Here is a 16,968-nt window from a genome sequence, read left to right as displayed (position 1 = left end):
CTCAATAAAAAAGCAATATAACTTAACATGACTTGATTTGATGTAATGGTCGGGGCCACCGTTGATCCCAATGATAATCACAACATGACAATAGTCAGAAAAGTTTCGAACAGTTCAGTGACATCCTTTCTGCATGCGTCCAATGCATGGTAAAAAATGTTATCTATAAGTTTTTCGTCCCTTACTTCCAAAATTAGGGTAGGTACTTGGACAATATGAAATAAAACGATCAATTTGGAACCCCGAAAGCACCGATAGCTGATGTTCCGGAGTGTGAAATTTGTTGTATTTTATTTTAATCTTATCTACTACCTATGACAGCAAAATATAATCCCACAGCAATTCGGAATATCTCCGTCAAAAGTGGTAGCAAATTTCACTAATACATTGTTTAGTTGATTGATGCCTCAATCTAATTCGGTTCTTTTGAAGCAAGTTGAATTAAAATGGAACAAAATTTAAAGTAAATGGAGCCAAAAGTCTAATTCCAAGCACCCCAATTTTCAACGTCGGAACTTAAAGGTTAAGCACAATAGTCGCCTGTGACCTGTAGCAGGAATCAGAAAGCTAAGATGGTGTAGGATAGTTGATCGAGACTAACGGGATAATTACTTCAACTTTGCACGAATTGGGTAATTTAGAGATGTAAACTCGTTGAATTGTAAAAATCTGCTTACCATTAAAGAATGCAACATTTTTGCAATTTATTTTTTTGCCCCTTCAAATTTCGAAAAATTTTGAAGGGGGGGGTGACATAAACTTTTTTTCAAATTTGTATAAGCCTAAGAGAACAGGCATAAATAAGATTCATAACTGCTCTGCACTTTATGAGTTTATAATTTTGTTCTTTTCAAGAAAATCATACAATTGCTGCATCATTTATGATCAAAATCCGTTTTAAATTGGAAAAACTATTAGCGTTCAAAATCGTTCATTATTTCGAGACACTGGCTTGACTCCAAAATTTGGATTGACACTTTGCCGTAAGACGTAGTTCTACGTCAAAAAATTTCAAAAATCCTATCATGTTATCATGTTGCGAATAATCCTAAAAACCAAAAAACAACTTCGTTAGCTTGCATTTTATGAGTTTATAATTTTGTTATAGTGATCGGAATTAAAAGCAGAAAAAAATGTTATGTTCATAATTCCGATCAATCACTTTAATGGAATAAATTCCGCAAATTCAGCATATTTACAGCCAAATTTGGTATAGAACGGTTATATATGCTTGTATCTACATGTTATCATAGAATACCGAAGAAGGTTATATGTTTCCACGCTGCTATGTTCTTAGCAAATTTGATCGTGCGCTTAGCACTTCGACTAAGAAAATACATTTTGATGACATTGTTCGCTACTGCCTGTCGAATTTAATTTATTGTGAAGTGCATGGTGCCCCAAAGGCAGTCATTTTTCAAGAACTAACACATAAACACATAGCACAATAACTGAGCATGCTCAATTACTACAGATTTTGGCTCAATTTTCTAAAAATTGACTGTTTAGGTTGAGTGATCGGAATTAGGAACTGATCGCAATTATGTGGGGTCACGGTACTACCTACTAATAAATAGTAGCAATTAATCGGAAAGTTTTCTTTTTAATTTAATTTTAGGCTGTGATCAAGCTAATGTTTAATTTTTCCTGAAAATACATACAAAAGAAGCTCAAGGTTTGATTTTTATGCAAAAATAATAATCGGAAGACGTACCAGTTAAGGAAAAGTCCAATGTCTCTGTTTCGTTTTTTATATCTAGTGCTCTGCCCTGTTATGTTTTCATTTTAGATATTTTAGATAATTGAATTCGAGCATTCAAAACACTCAAAGAAAAATTTTGAAGTCAATCTTTTTGTTCTAGATAACCTTCCATGAAAGGCTTCATGCACAAATTACGTAACGCTCAGAGGGGAGGGAGGGAGAACAAGCTAGCGTTACTTTTTGTTACGTAGGGGGGAGGGGGAGTCTTGAGAAGAGTTACGTAACAATTTTTTTCAAATTGAAAAAATACGGAATTATTTTTTGCTGAATAAATCTGAGCAGCTGAAAACCGTTTGGCCCAACATGCAACATGGGGTGATGCCTAATTGCCTAATTTTGATCAAAATGTTTGTTTTGAACTCAGACTTCGTTGTGTTAAATCATACAGTTTGATCAGAATTCAGAATTGACATTCTGATCATAGTAGTTTTGATAGGAATGTAGAATCGATGCGTTTCTTGAGTTTGCAAAACTAAAAAAAATTAAACGGATTGTGCGATTTTCATTCAATGATAGGGAGGGGGAGGTACAGTTAACGTTACGTAATTTAAAGGGGGGGCTATGCCAAGCGTTACTTATTGTTACATAGGGGAGGGAGGGGGTCAAAAAACTATAATTTTTGCGTTACGTAATTAGTGTACCACGCCAAAAAGGAAATATTCTTGCGATAATTGTTTTCGTAATTATTCAGAATTCTTGGTTATGAAAGATGATAACTCTTGAGCGCATGGGAATGTTGTGGTAAAAATAACAACAAATCTATACACACATTTTGCACATGAACAGACTGTCGCATTGACCTTTTAACCCAATGCCCTTCTGGCATATAAAAAAAAAATACATGAACATTTCTCATTTCATATGAACACATTTTCCATATTGTCAATTCAAAACAAACTTCCTATTCCTTCCTGTAACTCCAAAAGCTAAGGCTGTCTACAGATCTTTTGTGCTTACATATATGTTTAAATCACTTAAATTTTATAAACAAGAAAGTGTTGATAAAGTAAATTGTATGACGCTTACAAATATTTGCATACCCTAGGGAAGAAAATATAATTATTGCACGCAGTACGTTCACTGTTAAATAAGGATTTTGAGGACTAAGGAACTAATATTTAAAAATATGGTCAACTTAATTATAGATGTTCCTGAGAATATAAAAAATAATTATTGTTGCAGTAGAAAGGCTAGGTCACACCGCTAGGTGGATTAATTCGGGTTGTTTCTGTCGCATTGTTTGTTTTCCGGTACATATACCTTTTTGCTGCTGTTTTCAATTTTTCTTTTTAGTCCCGTTTTTCCTCTTTTTCTGTTCTAGTTTCTCCGTTTTCCTGTTCCCGCATTTTATGTTTTCCTTTTCTTTCCCGTTTTTCTCCTTTTTTGTCCCGTTGTTTCTCTAGTTCTATCCAATTTATCCTTGTTTTCTCTCCCGTTTTCTTTGTTTTATTATAACTCTTTATAACTCTTATCTCTCTTTATAACTCTCTCTTTCTATCTCTGTCTTTCTATCTAGCTCTTTCTCTCGCGTGCTTTTTTTCTCTTTCTCTATCCTGTTTGTCCCGCCCAAGCAATAATATGAGTTTTACTAAACCCCTATGACGGTTTTTTTTACCAAATTTTATCTCGAATGCATTATCATTAGAGTGTAATAAAGCCCAAATTGTTAATTGGAAGTTTTTGTCACGTGCGTGTCTTCGTGCCCTTTTCCGGTTTTTCTCCTTCTATCTCATTTATCTTTTTCTAAATTTTTCCGAGAGCAGCAGGAAGCGGACAACCTCTGCATCCATCTGCGGTGGATATTCAGAAAAACCGAAAAATTTCATTTTGTTTGATGTTTGCAAATCAGCAAGATTTAAATTTTCAATAATGCTCAGGTTGCATGATTTAAGTCAATATGCAAAAATTACATAATTATTCATGATTGTTCTCATTCGAACCTTGATAACAAATCAGTTTAGTATACATGAGAAATAATAGTAATAATGTGTATGATGTTTATCTCTCAATACGATCTAGTGCGATTGCACAGATTATTTTGTAATTATTCTCATCGAAAGGGTTCTATCACCGAAAGCCGTATAAAAAGTTGGATTCGTAGAAAACATGTGCCATGCACAAGTTACCGTCATGCTACATAACAGAAAAAAAACGATTCGCTCGATCGGTGGTTGATAAAATGTTATTCAATTTAGTTTATAATTGTTTCACTTCATTCGAAGTGACTATCAACCGGCCCAAACCGAATCATCTAATTACAATCTAATCCCGGGCGCCCTGCCCTGCCCGGTCCGGGCCAGCAAAAACCTATTACTCCGAAAGCGAGGGAGAGAAAGAAATAAATGGGATGCAAATTATGGCTGGAGAATCGTTTCGATACCGTAAATTCAGAGCTGACCGCGTTATCGCCAGGATCAATTGGGCTGAACAATTGCTGTGCGAAATGATGCCGCTGCTCCGAACCTTCCACAAAGCTAGTGCCGATAATTATATTACCTACCTCCTCCGTGCCAAGCGTGGGAAAATCCGCCCTGGCACGTGCCCAGCATCGCCTGCAACATATTGCATTCACAACCGGCAAACCGATGCGATGGAAGGGTAGTGAGTGCGTTATGCGTGAGGCTAATACCCGATCCAGCGTTGGTTGCAAAACTGCAACACACCATTGGGGAGCATTTCACATCCCCAACGAGATGATAGATTTGCAGTACCTTACACAGCTCGGGATAAAAGTAACGAATAATATGGAGCGCACATGCGTCTGCACTGACCCGATTCCGGTGATCGTCCACCCGGTCGTCGAGGAGGAAGGCGGCAGGAAGGCAGGGTTCGATCGGATCTGACCCGCAGGGATGTAATTAAACATTGTGTATGTGCAATGCAAATGTGATCTAACGTGAAGGCAGGCAGGCAAGCTGGCAATTTCGATTGGTTTTTCCCCATATAAAGAAGATGCGTTTCTCTAGGCAACGAACTTGTTCGCTGTGTGTTTTTCGTGTGAAAACAAGTGCGTTCTCGTGGGGGCACGGAAAGTGTCCGTTTGATTTTGATCCCTTCGACGGAGTCCTAGGCAGTGGGGTGGTGCAGCCGGTGCAACGATGATCAGATTGGTGAAATGTAAGGATTAATTTTCTTTATTTATAATTTTGAACTTAATGAAATTTATGATGAAATTTGGAAGAGACTATTTCGCGAAGAAAACAAGTGACGGGTTTTCTGTAAAAAATAGAGTGTGCTACAAGCTGCAACTTATAATATATATCTTAGGTGTTTTTTCAAAAGGATTTATGTGTAAATGTAAACAAACAGAGTGAGAGTTATTCTTTACAGGTAAATTTCTAATAGTTATTTGGTCTGTAAAGAAAACCTTAGCACCACAGTGATAACACAGTTTTAAAATTATCGTAAAGGTTTGGGCCGAAGGGTCTCAGAATTTCACGAAATATTGATTTGTTGTTTGAAGTTAGTTAAAACAATATTCAAAAAGTTCGATGTCTGCTATTGTTCCAGAAAAATTCAAGAGAATTGCTCGGCATTACTCATTGTAAAAGTTTATAAACTCTTAAACCAAGCGTCGTAGAACAAACAATTGGCTGGAAATATTCTTCGTTTTGAAAGGAATTATATCTGCAACTGCTCAATTTGCAATTTACATTTCTTAGTGAATGGTTACTAAACCGTTCTCAACCAGTACAGCATGGTTCTGCACATTATCAATTTCTTGTAAGGCAAGCAATTTCAAATGAACTGCCAGTGTTCAGTTGGGATCTCATCGACTGGTCACTTTTAATTAGCAGTTTTCAGCATTCTATAGCCGATCAGTTAGTTTCGAGGCACGTCTTGTACTCTAATAGGCTGCGAGAAAGAAGGGTCAAGTCTTAGAAAGACGTTTAAACCCAAGTTTTTTTCAGCATTCTACAGGGGTTTGTGGTGACTCAAACTCAGAAAATCTTTTGCTGCTTTGCCAAGGCCACCACAATGTCACACTACGACTCTGAAACTAGGTCAAGAATTTGAGTCCAAGATCTGGTATGTGGTCCAAAAGATGGTCCATAATGAAATTCAAATCTGTTCCAAAATCTAGTTGCTGCCGTTTTAAAATCTGATTAAAAATGATGCCCAAAATTTGCTGCAGGTCCAAAATCTGATTCAAAATATGGCCCAAAACCTGGTCCAATTTGAGAATCTGGTCCAATATTAGATTCAAAATCTGGACCAAAATCAAATACAAATGTGGTTCAAAATCTGGTCCCACATCTGATTCAACATCTTCTAAAAACCTGGTCCAAATTTGGTAAAATTGTGGTCCAAAATCTGGCCCAGAATCTACTGGTTCTGATCCAACATCTGGTTCAGGTTTAGAATCTGACACAAAGTCTCTCCAATCAAATTAATCTGATAAAAAATGTGGTCCATAATCGGGGCGAGGTCCACAATCTGGCGCAGGTACAGAATCTTGTCCAAAATTTTATCAAAAATAAACTGGCCCAAATGTGATAAAAAGTGATCCTAAATCTCATCCAAAGTCTGATCCAAATCTGATAAAAATGTGGATCTAAATCTAGTCCAGAATTCATAATGTGCTCCCAACCAGGTCTAGAAACTGGGTCCAAAATCTGATCATTAATCTGGTCAAATATCTGATCATAAATGTGGTTCAAAATTTGGTCCAGAATCTAACTCAATTCCGATCCAAGATATGGATCCCAGGTCCGGAACTTGGTTCAAATCTTGATCCAAAATCTTGGTGACTTAAAAACTGATCAAAAACGGTTGCCCCAAATCTGCCCCAGGTCCAAAGTCTGGCTCAAAAAATTTATTCAATAATGTCATTCAAAATTTGGTTTATAACCTGATCCTGTTTTCGAATCTGGTCCAAAAATAACGCGAATCAAAATGTGGTCCTAGTCCATAATTTTGGTCCAAAACCTGATCCAGAACCTACTCTAAGTTTGTTCCTAAACTCAGAACCAAATTTGAGAAAATCTGGTCCACAATTTAGTGCTGGATCAGAATCTGATCCGTTTAAAATCTTGTCCAAAATAATAAACTAGAAAGGAGCACTGATTTAAGAAACGAGGGAATACTAAATCGGGTTTTCTTCGCCAAGGGCACTACAATGTCACGAACTTCTCCTGGATCCTTTAAGAGTAATACAGAGCAATGGGATGCCACACTAGCTTTCGCATCCAGTTAGGTCTCCTTTTTTAAATGGCTTTGATCAATATGTCCTGCATTCAGTCCACCGCAAAAGTTGCGGTTTCCCATATATTACTGAAAAGCTGATGCATCATCTGGGTTAACAAAGATGGGTCCTATTCCATACTGACATGAAACAGTAAACCAATTTTCATTCACTCTTGTTTCGAAATGCATCTTTCATCATTGCCGGTATATTGGCAGCACTAAAAAACACCAACACGTAAACCATCTGATTCCTTTTTGGTCTGCTGTTGAAGTACGGCAATCCACCGAAAAGGCCCTTGAATAAGTGGTGCTGTTTGCTAATTGTAATTTCTCAAGCTTCTTAAACAGATATAGTTGAGTTTTGGTAGGCGATAAGCCTTTGATAGGCCCGAAAAATGTGCCAAATATCAGCTTTATTGCTTTATAAGTATTATGGTTTGTATCATACAAACCATGCCGTGTGTATAAAACTGTTCCCGTACCACACCGAAGATGGCTTCATTACCGCGATTCCACATAACACCTTTTCTACGAGCATTTGCATTTTTCGGCATCGATAACTTTGACCCCTACTTCGTTAAAGTCGCACGCAGTTCGGTGAGACGCTGGTTTGCAATTTTCACGTGTCTTACTAGTCGAGCAATACAGCTTGGGGTAGTTTTCTCCCTATCAACCGAACCGAGTCGTGTAAAAAGGCAACTCGACGACGGTTCATCGCACAAAGAGGAGCCCCGTTGGAGGTGTACACCGATATCGATACAAGTTTCCTGGGTGCTCGTGGAGACAATTGATCTACTGATGCAAACTCATAATAGCGTTTCATTCCGCCAGCAGTACCACACGCGGGAGGCTATTGGGAGCGAATAGTCCGCTCCGTCAAGGCTGTCCTTAGAACACTAACGATGACACTAACGAAATTAAACAACGAAACGTTTATAATTTTTTTTTTGGCGAAAGTGGAGCACATTGATAGATTTTCGCTCAATAAGATTTTACCACTATTGCTAATTTGTCTTTCACTATTTTGCCTACGTAATTGTGGAGTTGTTCACAAATTACGTCGCGCAGTGGAACGACTTCAAAAATAGTGAGACATAAGTAATAGCATCGAAACCTTAAGACATGGCATAATAGTTGCCTCAGAAAAGTTTCTTCATTCAAAAAGCACTTTCTGGTGGTGCACAAATATTCGGACATTAGGGTGTCCCTAATCAGATACAAAAAATATTTTCTCTATTTTGAGTCAAAAATGATGGCTATCTAGAGACAAGTTGTAGCTAAACTATTTTCGAGAAACTTTGTTGAATACCGAAGATTTCTAACTCTTACATGAAAGAAGTTATAAAGCCAAACTCTTAGGGACACCCTTCAAAATAGTTTTTTCGATCTAGCTCTTTAATAAAGCTTCATATGCTTTTCAAATGTTCTAAGGAATTATTAATCACATTAAATTGCACATTTTCGTCGAAGACAGTAGAGCTCTATCTTTTTCCCTTAAGCAGCTATCACTGGTTTTTTAGTTTTTACATGTAATCTTTGAGGGGGTGTATCTCGGGGGAGAGCAGCTAATCTCACTTATTTCTTGTGAATCAATTTATGCTGTATCCCACTATGTACAGCTTAGGGCGGAACACTGTGTAACATCTGAGAAAAGTTACCACAAAAGTTACCTTCGTGCGGGCAGTGCACGTTAATGAAGCTATAATTGAAGAAACGGCCCTTTATCCTCAATACACACATCCTCTCGTTGATCGCCTTCCAATCTATCACGCGATCCTGCATTCCGCCCAACACTACAAAGGCCGTTTCCAGTTCGTTGGTAGTGCCACCGCTCTGGTTAATCTAGGCCTTTCCGCCACGGATCTTCCATACCTTCTCTCCTTTGCGACAGATTTCCTGCAGAGCTACGATGCCGAGTTTAACTCTTAATTAACTATTCTAAGTAGCCCTCAAAGTCATTGAAAATGATTAATACAGAAGTGAAAAATACATTCTCAGATACAGGATACACATTTTTATGAATATGGAAGTTGTAATGGAAAGAAATATGTAACTAGATCTTTATGAAATAATACTTCAGTAAGTTTAAAATAGTCGATTATACTAATTTACTTTTGTTTTTTAGTAGTCTACGACTAAGCTTTGATAATGTTCGCGCTTATTTTTTGTTCCCTACTATTCCTTCATATTAGATCTAGTAAAATAAATAAACCTAGATAGAGGCGATCTCTAAGGAGGCTGTCCTCCCGCAGTGGCCGACGCTTCCGACGGCAGGTCGCCGGCAACACTCGCGACCTGTGTCCGTCTCGGTCTGAATCTTCTAATGTTACTATTGATAGTTTCTGGTGGTCTTGTTATTGATTAATGTTTTATGAAAAAGTCTAAAATTTCTCGAGTTCGATTAGTTTTTGAGTTACGCAAAAATTTGTTTCATATGTATGACAGTCCTTATCCCCCTACCACAGGGGTGAGGGGTCTCAAACCATCATAAAAAAAGATCCTGCCTCCAAAACCCCCCACATGCCAAATTTGGTTCCATTTGCTTGATTAGTTCTCTAGTTATGAGGATATTTGTATTTCATTTGCATTGGAGCCCCCCACTATTGAAGGGGAAGGGGTCATAATTCCCTTTCCTAATGAGGGGAGGGGTCTCAATTCACCATAGAAAAGAAATTTGCCTACAAAAACACCCACATGCTAAATTTGGTTCCATTTGATTGATTAGTTCTGGAGTTATGAGGAAATTTGAATTTCATTTGTATGGGAACCCCCCTCCTAAAAATGTGGAGGGGTCCTAATTCACCATAGAAAAAATTCTTGCCTCCAAAAGCACCCACATGACAAGTATGGTTCCATTTGATTGATTAGTTCTCGAGTTATGAGGAAATTTGTATTTCATTTGTATGGAAGCCCCCCTCCCTCTTAAAGAGGAGAGTAGTCATAATTCCCCTTCTAAAGAGGGGAGGGGTTTTAATTTACGATAGAATAAATTGGATGGCAAATTTTGTTCTATTTGCTTGATTAGTTCTCGAGTTATGCAGAAATATGTGTTTTATTTGTATAGGAGCCCCCCTCTTAGTGGGGGGAGGGGTCTCTAACCATCACTAAAACCTTTCCTGGCCCCAATAACCTCTACATGCAAATTTTCACGCCGATTGGTCCAGTAGTTTTTGATTCTATAAGGAACATCCCGATAGACAGACAGACAAACAGAAATCCATTTTTATATATAAGATTTAATTGAAATCGGAGATGGTATGTTCACTGCAGATTAATTAGACTTGCGCTTCTTAATCCGTTTCACCCACTACGTATACTGTCGATTTTTATGTCGTTGTTGGTTACTTTTGGTAATTTGCAGTATTTTGGATCTGAATTTGCCTTTAAAAAACAATAGTCGACTTACGCTTATTAACTACTTTTACCTAATACCCAAACTATGGATGTTTTGTATCAATCTCTGTCACAAGTAAGTCCCATGCACATAGACCACTATAATGCGGAACAGAACGGTCATTCTGTTCCGGACCAAAAATTCAACATGAAAAAAAGCAGGTGCCAGGTTTTGCTGAAGAAAAATCCGTAGTTTTATTTGTTTTCATCACAGAAGAAAGCGTTATAATTTTTCATTAAACTAAGAAAGAGGCAAAATTGAATCAAATTTTTAGTTTAAATGAAAGTTTAACCGAAATTTGTGCTTCATTTCAAGGTTAGTTATTATTTTTGCTTAAAAGTGTAAACAAATTTCGCTATGTTTAGTGTTTTGATATACTAGAGTTCCTTTTAACACGGATAAACTTAGCTTCATTCCACCTAGATATATCTTGCACAAAATGTGAAAATGTTTTATCGTACAGGCATTCTTGATTGATATTTTAGAGTCAGTGTGTTATGAACGTATTTTGATTGAACACCTATTTGAAGGAAATTAATACTTTTTTGAATCAAATCAGTTTATGACACATTTCAAATTTTCCCTTGTTCAAGGACGCATACTCTCGACTTTCGTTATTCGCCTTTTGTCTACGTTTTCCATATTTCATGTTCATTTTGTGTTGTTTGGTTTTTATCTTCTGTCTTTAATTTTTCGTCTTCGTATTGTTATGGTGTACTTCGTCACCTTTTGCTGTCGGTTTCGTGTCAATTTTTGCTTATTTATTAAATTTGATTATAGTCACTTTAACAGCTTATGTCTTTCGCGACTACTGCAGGATTGGGATTTAAACCCGCGTCCACCACACCGAGATTGACCGCTCGTTGTTTAGTTTTGTTGTCTTTCAATGTTTGTTAGTCGGAATTTTAGCATTTTTGCATCGTCTTTTTGTCTCTTTTCAGTAATTTGTGGCCATTTTTTATCGTATTTTGTAGCGTTTTCGGTTTGATGGCGATCTCATTTGTAGTCTACTTTGACATTTCTAGTTGCGGTTTTGCTGTCTTTTTATTGTTTCTTCATTGCGTTTTCTGCATCGGTTTATAGTTTCTTCGTCGTTTTGTATTGTTCTTTTTTCTGGACTTTTTTTCATCGCTTTTATGGCGTTTTTCGATATCTTTCTGATGTATATTCGCCATTTTCGCCTTTTGTTTTTTATCGTCTTTTCGTCTACACTTCTTCGTCATTAGTCCATTGTCTAGTGGTGTCCGTTAATCGTTCGATTAATTCAACTAATCGAATAACTATAAAAATATTCGAATAATTTTTAATCGAATACGGCCAGCACGAGTAGTTGAATTAATCGAATAGTTCAAACGAAATAATGTGAATGCGAATAATCCCCGAATAATGGCCGCTAATCGTTCATAATCGTTCGATTAATCGAATTAATGAAAAAAATATTCGAATATTTCTAATCGAATACCACTAGCACGAATAGTTGAATCAATCGATTAGTGCAGACAACGCTCGCCGATTAATCGGTAATCGAATAATTGAAAATTTCGGACATCACTACCATTGTCTTTTCGTTGTATTTTCATTAAAATCGGTCCAACTAGCTCCGAGAAAAAAAAACACACACACACACATAAACACAAACACAGTTTTGGAAACTGAGTCGAACGGAACCTGACATTCTTCCCGCAGGGCCTTCTTTTGATTTCGGTTTTCTGAGTGATTCTTACACCTTTATACTATACTAGCTGAGCCCGCGTGCATCGCCTCTCTTCTAATTGAGAGCAAATCGAAGGTACGAAATACCTTTCCAATGAATTATAACACTCATAAATAAAACATTCTGATTAAGTTTTAGTGACCGAAAACAAAATTGGTCTCAACCTGCAGCCATCTCCCCTATAGATTTTCCTATAAGTAGAAAGGCAAAAAGACGGTCGAAAGTCTTTTCTTGCCTTTTCTGACGTTTTTGAGCTCAAAAAATGTCTTCGCAGAAGTTTTTCAAAATACTATTTTGCTTCTTTTGATTTTTTCATACAATTAGATATTAAAGGAATATCACACTTGAAAAAATTAAATTTTTGTAGGAACTAGATAGCAGGTTCATGTGTTTAGCAAAGTTGTAGAACTATAAATTTTATTAAACTTTGCTGAAGATACTAGGCATCTATGTGATATGGGTTGCGAGATATAATTGGTTTTCTGTGATGACCCTCTTAAAATCAGTTTATTAACCTTTTTGGATGCCAAACCTTATCTAACTGATTTGACATGCTCTACAAACTTTTGGATATCATCAAAATACGTAACTTTCTAGAAGATATAAATATCGTATGTTGCTTTATTTGCTTTATAAACTGATTTCAAGTAAAAATTTCACCACTTTTACAAGTATTTTTTTCGCAAATAGGCACTTACTTATGTACCGTGGAACTGCTCTATATTAAATGTTTATTTGCTAATGATAGAGTTACAACGTTGCTACAGCGTAAATGCAATGAATATTCAGTAAATTCAATTCAGGAAGATTGTAGATTAGATTCAGCTCTACTGTTTTGCAAGAAAACTGGATGTGATGGACAATTTTTATTATTTCTCCTGAATTCAGTGGACAAAAATCTATTAGAATCAGTTAAATCCTAGGCAGTTATTTTGACGCAGACCTTACTTATAGAAATAATTCAGTTCCTCGAAATGTTTGCTCCTGGTTGTGCCTGGCATTTTGATCAAATTGATATTGATTACGTATTAATGCTAGCCGATTATGCCGATAACTTGCGGCGACAACCAGACCAGAATCCGAGTTTTGTTCTAATTCCTGAGAGTTCTATGTTCCTTAGAGAAAATTTTTGATAATACTGATTGAAATCATAAAAATAAATCGTTTCTCTTTCCGTTCCACCAGCTTGGATTTCGCTGGCTTTGCTTCTGGCGGCCCTGAAGCAAGCCTATACCGTCAACTATTGCGATAAAAAAATCTGCCCACCGAGCAAACCGAACATCGGATGCAAAAACGATGGCAAATTGGACCCAGCCTGCCCGCCGGGAGCCAAAGTAATCGAGATGACCGATGAAATGAAGAACCTGATTCTGGACACGCACAACAAATATCGCAGCACGCTGGCAACCGGAGGAGTTTCCTGGCTGCCGAAGGCTGCCGCTATGCCCACTTTGGTGAGTTGAAACTGTGTTACAGGTTTCCTGAGGTGTGTTGCGAGGTCCTAAGACAAATTTTTCCATCCAACAGACTTGGGACAATGACCTGGCGGAGACGGCTCAAATGAACTCGAACCGATGCGTCCGGGGTCACGATGTTTGCCATAACACGGATAAGTACTTGAATTCCGGTCAGAACATCAACTATATTGCCACCAGTGCGGATTCCCTCGACCCCATAGCAGAAGTACCCAAACTGATCACCAGTTGGTGGGATGAGCGGCACGATGTTCACAAGAACATGGTCAAGACCATGTACGATCCGGGCAAGAGGTGAGATTTTTCTGAATTTTTTACTTGTTTCCATTGAAGTAAAAGTTGATCTTTTGTTTTCTAGTGTTATGGTTTTCCACTTCGCCGTTATGGCTAGTGATAAGGTCAATAAAATCGGCTGCGGTATCACCCAGTGGACCCCTCCGGACGGTTGGCTGCAGATCTATCTGGTGTGCAACTACTCGTTCAACGATTTCATTGGAATTCCAATCTACGAGTCTGGCAAACCATGCGCTAACTGCCAGAAAGGATGTAACGCTAAATATGCTGGTTTGTGTAACGAAGACGAACCTGTTCCGCAGTTGATCGATTATCCGGCCTCAAGCTAAGCAGGAGTAGTGCAACGGGTGAACAAAACAGCATATATTTGTGGTACTAAGTGAGTTATGTCGTTTGTCGAAATTGGCCATTAAGTCCGGTGACGATGATCAACAATAAAGAAAAATGCGGTGTTGGGATTAGTTGAGGTGGTTTTTCTGTTGGCAATTCACGAATTTCATTGCGAAATGGGTGCGATACTAATGAAGCGGTAAACCAAGTGAGGCACTAAAATTCGCCGCGATTGTTGGCAATTTGTGCTTGCTTGCTGAAAGCCCGAATCGCTTTCGCGGTTACAAAGCGGATAATCGAAAATTCCCCGGTACAAAGTCCTACATTTCATCAATTAGCTAGTTGGTTACCGATTGGTGGTTGGCGGAATCGATGCCGCTGTTTTCAGGCCTCACTGGCTGGTGAATTATGAGTGAAAGTTTCGAACAATGCCACCCGAAAGCGACTGCCGTCGCCGCCGCGCCGCCAGTGGAAAAGCGATTTTCACGCTCAATTCAAAGCATTTCATCGAGGGAGTAACAATATTTTATCCGGAGGGTTCCTAGAACATAAGCAAATAATTGGTTGGTTTCGTTTCTATCAAGAAGCTGAAAGTCATTTCGGCTGATGCCGGTTGAACATCGAAACTACTAGGCGGGAAATAAGGCGGGAATGTTCGGAAAGTTTTCTCGTGGGGAATTGAATATTGAAATTTATGGTTTTGTGTTTATTAATGGAATGACATTTTTGCTGGTGCCGCGGCGGTGGTGTGAATTAAAAGCGAGCAGGCAAGTTCGTTCACTACACGCGACTGGGAATTAATTAGAATTGTGAAGTAAACAGAGAAAACTGTTTATAGTGGTTCGATATTAGTAGAAATTTAGAACGAAATTGGTTTTGTTGCAGACCTCTTAATAAGTTTTTACACGATTTCAGTGTGCCTCGGCATAGAATTATTTTCATTGATCCAACAAAGCACCATCAATTTACGTCATGTTGGTCCTTCTTATGAGACATCGTTAGTGAGAGGTACTCCATTCTGCGTATACAATTTTTTAATGTCGCATAAATAAAACGCATCACAGGTATAGAAACAACCGTATAATGCGATTTATAGACAGAAATAAACGTGCGGTCCTGTGCGTTGCGATACCGCTGATACGGTTGGTTTATTCTCCCATTAGGCCCGTGCATTACCTCGAGGTAAATGCCGTATTTATTGCTGTGGGTATAAATTGCGGTTACACTAATTTACATTCGTTATGATTTAGAATTTCACGTGCAAAAATAATGCAATACCCTACTTGCTCCTAACGATGATAAAATTATGAAAGAAAATGGATCCTACATTTGTCTGTTCTATCTATGTTCATGAACATGCGCAACAATAATAAAGCCGTTACTGGCGGTGTTGCGACTCGTTCAGTTCTCTCACTTGCAAAAAGTAATAAATGTGAAAGCTACAGGCAATTCAGTTAAATGGCTTCTTACTGCGTTCAGCTCAAACGGAAATGAATTATTGTGCGAAGATGGAAATCGATGTACTCGGACTGGTCATATTTTGCCACGATAACTACTACCCTTTAAAAATTGATATGTATAGGGGAATGCCCCCGGTTATGAAACAGGTTTTATTTTTTGTCCATAGCTTTTGATGGATCACCCGATTTTAAATCTTTTTGAAACACTGGAAAGTTTAAACGACTTTTTGCCAAAGGAAGTATATGGTTTTTGTTTAAAACACAAAAGTACTTAAAAGTACTTAACGCTATTTTACGCCATACATAGGCCAATGTGACAAATCCACCTAACGTAGTTCTACGCCAGCTACACGGTTGTGTCGGGAACACAACCTTTATGATTTTTTTTCAAAACTTGGTCGTTTTTGAAGACCTTCCCTGTTTGTTGAAGTCTGCCTTCATAGTCGCTCAGAATTTCACTATTGGGTGAAATTCTGGCGAGTTTCGCGTAACGGCTTGATGCCAGATCCAAACAAAACAGAATGTCGCCTTCGTAGGACCTGAGGAAGGAACGTTGCCAATTTGTCACTTGTTTCATATAAAGTAGGATTGGATCCTGATATGAAGCCTCAGGCACTCGATCCATTGTCATGGTCGGTCGGAATGCGATTTTTTTATTGTCCAATTGCATATAAGCAATGAGCAATTGCTTATTTGTGACCGAAGTGAAGACAATGTGAATGAAATTTCCTTCCATTTTCAAAATGTAAGAGTGCTCAGAACGAAAATTGACGACATTTCCTTGATAACGTCTGAATGCAGTTATTATATTGCCATACTGACTGAGACTGGACCTAATGATCGCATAAATTCACAGCAACTTTTCGGATCATCATTTAATGGATTTCGTTGTGTTGTGGTCGCGATCGGTATAACAGTGATAAGCCAAGCTTTGGTGGCATTTTGATTGCTGTTGCGGAGGAACATAATAGCTTTGCTGTCGAAACTGTGAATAGCCGTTGCTTGAAGCAAGTGTGTGTGCGTACTACGGTGCGTGGTACAAGACTGTTAATCTGAGGTATTTATTTTCCACCCGACAAAAGCCAGCTGGTTGGTCTCATTGATGCGCATACTGCTTCGATTTCCAAACTGTGCAGCAACGGATCAAAAAAACAAGAGCTTGTTTTGATTTGCAGTAATTACAACCAGTCACGCATCGTCTGGAGCAATAGACACATTCCAGTGTGTCCCGTTACGACGAGGACCGGACTTTCATTGATGTTTTGCTCCCGCTAGCAAAAAATACGTTTGTGACTAAGTTACCGCATTCGGCATACTGGACTTAGTTTTTTGCTCTTCTGAACGGCGATGCG

At 38.1% G+C, this 16,968-nt stretch overlaps 1 protein-coding gene across 1 annotated transcript; it reads left to right on the top strand.

Annotated features, from left to right (window-relative positions):
* Positions 1 to 4,795: 4,795 nt before the first annotated feature.
* Positions 4,796 to 14,277, top strand: LOC128742633 (antigen 5 like allergen Cul n 1-like). The gene is made up of 4 exons (XM_053839053.1): positions 4,796 to 4,879; positions 13,243 to 13,511; positions 13,585 to 13,826; positions 13,891 to 14,277. The coding sequence occupies exons 1-4, from the start codon at positions 4,861 to 4,863 to the stop codon at positions 14,153 to 14,155; spliced, it is 795 nt and encodes a 264-aa protein (XP_053695028.1). The 5' UTR covers positions 4,796 to 4,860; the 3' UTR covers positions 14,156 to 14,277.
* The last annotated feature ends 2,691 nt before the right edge of the window (positions 14,278 to 16,968 follow it).

Source organism: Sabethes cyaneus, chromosome 3 (assembly GCF_943734655.1).
Source record: "Sabethes cyaneus chromosome 3, idSabCyanKW18_F2, whole genome shotgun sequence".
Lineage (NCBI taxonomy): Eukaryota > Metazoa > Arthropoda > Insecta > Diptera > Culicidae > Sabethes > Sabethes cyaneus.
Note: the sequence above shows the minus strand (reverse complement) of the source record. Positions and strands in the feature narration are given on the sequence as shown.

Bases quoted from the DNA above. Each gene is read 5' to 3' on its own strand.
- LOC128742633 (XM_053839053.1), top strand. The intron at 13,512-13,584 runs GTGAGTTGAAAC...TCCATCCAACAG, and splicing joins CTGCCGCTATGCCCACTTTG to ACTTGGGACAATGACCTGGC. The intron at 13,827-13,890 runs GTGAGATTTTTC...TTTGTTTTCTAG, and splicing joins ATGTACGATCCGGGCAAGAG to TGTTATGGTTTTCCACTTCG.